General features: G+C 56.0%; 1 protein-coding gene across 1 annotated transcript; it reads right to left on the reverse strand.

Annotated features, from left to right (window-relative positions):
• Nucleotides 1-534: 534 nt before the first annotated feature.
• Mafb (MAF bZIP transcription factor B) lies at nucleotides 535-3,882 on the reverse strand. Its single transcript, XM_034496518.2, has one exon. The coding sequence runs from the start codon at nucleotides 3,462-3,464 to the stop codon at nucleotides 2,493-2,495; it is 972 nt and encodes a 323-aa protein (XP_034352409.1). The 5' UTR covers nucleotides 3,465-3,882; the 3' UTR covers nucleotides 535-2,492.
• Between the last annotated feature and the right edge of the window lie 226 nt (nucleotides 3,883-4,108).

Consider the following 4,108-nt stretch of genomic DNA (forward strand, 5'->3'; position numbering starts at 1 on the left):
AGTTCAGAGCCAGCAGCCTAGCTGTAAGCCTCCCAATGCCCAAACACCCAGGCAAGAAGGCAAAGGCTGCAGCTTAGCTAGCCCTGGGCTCCAAAAGAGACCTGGCTTCCTCTCTATCCAGGTTTGCAACTCTTAGTTCCTGGCCTCTGTCACTAAGCCCAGCAGCAGGTAGACTAGCAGCCCAGTCCTGATCTTTTGCCCGAAAAGCAAAAGTGCTGCAGAGTGTCCCTTTCAGATGTGCACCCTCTCGGAGGCGTACAGATGGACTGTTGACTGGGGTTTGAACCTAGGGTGGATAGCAGAGAACACAGGTGAGGTTCACATATGGCACAGGCAGTCATCACTGGAGGGAGTCATCTGCCCACCCTGAGTTTGGGGTTCATTGCCAGAGAATGTCCCAAACTTGATGTACAACTCTTAAAACAAGAGAGTTAAAGTCATGCAGACACGGAGTCCTCCAAATAAACACCATTTCCATGGTTTTAATAAGCAAAATAGGAAACCATTTTAATAACCAAAAAACAGAAACCAGTCTGAATTAAAACTACAATAAGACTAGATTTTAATATTTTCATATCATAAGCAGGGGGTTGAAATTGATCCCTTATTTTACATGAAATTAAAAACAATTTCTGTTGCGTTGCGGCAAGTTTGATTTCAACACAGTTGAATCAGTAAAAACCAAAGCTCGTTTCCAATGCAGGACGAATATCCACAATATTTAAAACTGCAAGCACCATGCGGTTCATACAATCTTGTTATTTACTGCAAATTTATCAACTAATACAAACTCAAAAACAAACAAACAAAAAAAAGCATCCAGCCAGCAGCGCCAGCAAATTCAGGTGGGAATTTTTTTTAAAGTACGCTTTCATTTTGGTATTTTTTTTTTGTCAGTGCAACTGAATCCTTTTACTGACCCGCAGAAATGAAAGTAACAATAAAGAAAAACACCCAGACCTCCCCTATAACTACTGTACAACGGAAGGGAGTTGAACACCATCAATAAGTCTCCCTGCTATCCGGACAGCAGAGAAAACACATAATGCGTTGGACAAGAACGCACTTGAGAGCTGCAGCATTAGTTGCCAATGTGTGGGTTTCTAGTACATTCTAAGAATGGCTTTTGGCTCAATGGGAGCTCAGATCATCATTGACACGTAGCAAGAGGTGGGAGAAATCTTTTCACCCTAAGCCCTGGGGTGAGGGAGCTTGCAATTAGCGCCATTCTGGAGGATTCCAAACCAGCCCTAAGTTGACTTCTTAGGATGCAAATCCGGTCTTTCTTTTCTTCTTGTTTGTGTGTGTGTGTGGGGGGGGGGGGTCAATTTGACCCCAAGCCGGTCTTTTTTTTCTTCTTCTCTGTGTGTGTGTGTGGGGGGGGGGTGGTGGTGCCAATTTGACCCCAAGACCAGGCAGTGATAGAGGACACACTCTTGCACTGTGTGGATCTCCGCAGCTGTCTCTCCCTTAGCTTTCCCTCAACGCCAACAAAACTCAAAACTGAAGTGGGAAGGAAGAGGGGAGCGAAGAGACAAATTGCAAGGATTCCCCGGACAAAGTTGGGCTTAGTGGGTCTTTTTGCTTTCTTTTATTTTTACTTACAAACAAAAAAAATGCCATAATAATAAACCCAAACAAAGACTCAGCTTGCTGCTACCTTCTCAATGTGGTTTGGCCGCGCGGGTAATTTACAAGCCGGCCGGCGACTGAAACTCCGCTCGCTCGCTCGCAGCTGCAGGAGTTAGGAACTGAATCCCTTCTCACCCAAAGAAACAAGAGGGTTATGATTCATGATCAACAACATGCTAAAGTTAAACAAGAAAATGGTACAAAATAGAAATTATTACCATACATGTCCAGCATGCAGGATTAATATTTTTAATGCAGATTTTCGTATTTTTCTATATAATCGAGCAGGCATTAAAATTGATGATTTTTTTTTCCTTCGCGCGCCGAAAGTCCTAACTGAGGCCCGCGTCTCCGGCTGAGAGCCAGTGTTCTCCATACTCTGGACAGACAGAGCTGTCTGTTTTTCCTTCCTTAGCTCAGCCTTGCCTCGCGCCCATGGGGACTCCAGAGTCCCTCTCCTCTCCTCTGCTTTTCCTGGGGCGAACTGAGTCCTGGGCTGAAAGCGGCGGCCCTGGCACTCACAAAGTTCTCAGAGCCAGAAGTGTCCAGACGGCCTTGGCGACTCCTTAGAATATGCCTTGCGGCCTTTCAGTTTGGAGAAAAGTTACTCCGGACCTCCCACCCGCCCCGGTCTCTCTAACTCTGCCCAAGTCTAAGAGGCTGCGCTGCCCTGCGCTGCCCTCTTCTAAGCCAAGGTGCTCTACCCGCCCGTGCTCCCGCGACCCGCGCGTCCTTCCTCCCTCTAGCTCGAGTCAAACAGGTCAAGGGCGGGCCATGGCAGGGACAGGGAGTCCAGGGCTAGGGGCACAGGATAGGGAGCCTGGGCCAGGGCAAGGGCGGGGGCCGGGACCCGCCAGGACTCACAGAAAGAACTCAGGAGAGGAGGGGCTGTCGCTGGTGGAGCCCGCCTCCCTGAAGCCGGAGTTGGCGAGTTTCTCGCACTTGACCTTGTAGGCGTCTCTCTCGCGGGCCAGCCGGGACACCTCCTGCTTAAGCTGCTCCACCTGCTGAATGAGCTGCGTCTTCTCGTTCTCCAGGTGATGTTTCTGCTGGACGCGTTTATACCTGCATGACTGGGCGTAGCCCCGGTTCTTCAGGGTCCGCCGCTTCTGCTTCAGGCGGATCACCTCGTCCTTGGTGAAGCCCCGCAGGTGGCGGTTCAGCTCACGCACGGACATGGACACCAGCTGGTCGTCAGAGAAGCGGTCCTCCACACTACCGTTGCCTCCCGCAGCGGTCGCCGCGGCTGCTGCATGCGGTCCCGGCCCCGGGTGACTAGTGGGCAGCTGTTGCGCCGGACTGGCAGCGCTGGACGGCGGGGGCGACGCTTGGTGGTGGTGGTGATGGTGCGGGTGAGCGTGCGGGCCCAGCTCATCGTGAGTCACACCGGCTCCTGGGTACCCGTGGTGCGGATGAGGGTGGTGGTGGTGGTGATGGTGGTGCGCACTACGGAAGCCGTCGAAGCTCTGCAGCGGTTGGGGCACTGGGTGCGAACCGATGAGCGCCTCCACCGCGTCCTCGGGCGTCAGGTTGAGTGCCTCGGGGTTCATCTGCTGGTAGTTGCTCGCCATCCAGTACAGGTCCTCGAGATGGGTCTTCTGTTCGGTCGGACTGAAGCTGGGAGAAGAAGGCACGGAGCTGCACGGTGTGCTGAGCGGGGTGGATGACACCGAGCCAGCCGGCTGCAGGCGTGTGCATGGCCGGCCGGGACGCTCCGCACGCCCCAGTGGCTCCTTCTTCACGTCGAACTTGAGAAGGTCGAAGTCGTTGACGTACTCCATGGCCAGCGGGCTGGTGGGCAGCTCTGGCCCCATGCTCAGCTCCGCGGCCATCGCTAAAAGCGAGGCTCAGCCGCCGCTGCCGCGGGGGAAACTTTGCGGCCGGCCGGGACGCACCGAGCCAAACGCGGGGGCGAAGAGCGAGCGGCAAGCCGGGGAGGCGGGGAGCCGAGGGCGCAGCGGGCCGGGGCCGCCGGCCAAGCCTTTGTCTGGGGACGCGGCGGCGCGCCGGAGAGTCCTCCCGAGGCTGCCTGAGCTGCCCCGGAGCTCGGGGCTGCGACCGCGCCGGGAAGGAGTCAGGTCGAGCCGGGGCAGGGTAGAGAAGTCGGCGAGGTGCGCGCAGGGGCAGAGGGGAGGCGCGGGGCAAAGCGCCCGCCGCTCGCTCTCCGGCTCTTTGGCTCTAGGGCTTTCTCGCTTGCAGCCGCTCGCAGCCCGGCGGTGCAGCTGTGCAGGAGCTGGCGCCGCCGCCGCCTTTTATCGCTTCCTGATGTCACTGGAGCGCGGGGGCCCAAGCGGCCCGGCGTGTTGGCCAATGGCTGCACGGCCCCCGCGGCCCAGCGACGCTGGGCGGGGCGTGCCTGACAGCTCCCCCGCCCCCCGCGTCAGCTGACTGGAGGCCAGAGGAGCCCCGAAGCCGTTGAGGCCTGGAGGAGGGCTGAGCCGAGTGGGACGGACCGCCTGGTCCCAACCCCCCACGC

This window comes from Arvicanthis niloticus, chromosome 2 (assembly GCF_011762505.2).
Source record: "Arvicanthis niloticus isolate mArvNil1 chromosome 2, mArvNil1.pat.X, whole genome shotgun sequence".
Lineage (NCBI taxonomy): Eukaryota > Metazoa > Chordata > Mammalia > Rodentia > Muridae > Arvicanthis > Arvicanthis niloticus.

Excerpts from the sequence above, each read along its gene's own strand:
- Mafb (XM_034496518.2), bottom strand. The coding sequence starts at position 3,464 with ATGGCCGCGGAGCTGAGCATGGGGCCAGAGCTGCCCACCAGCCCGCTG.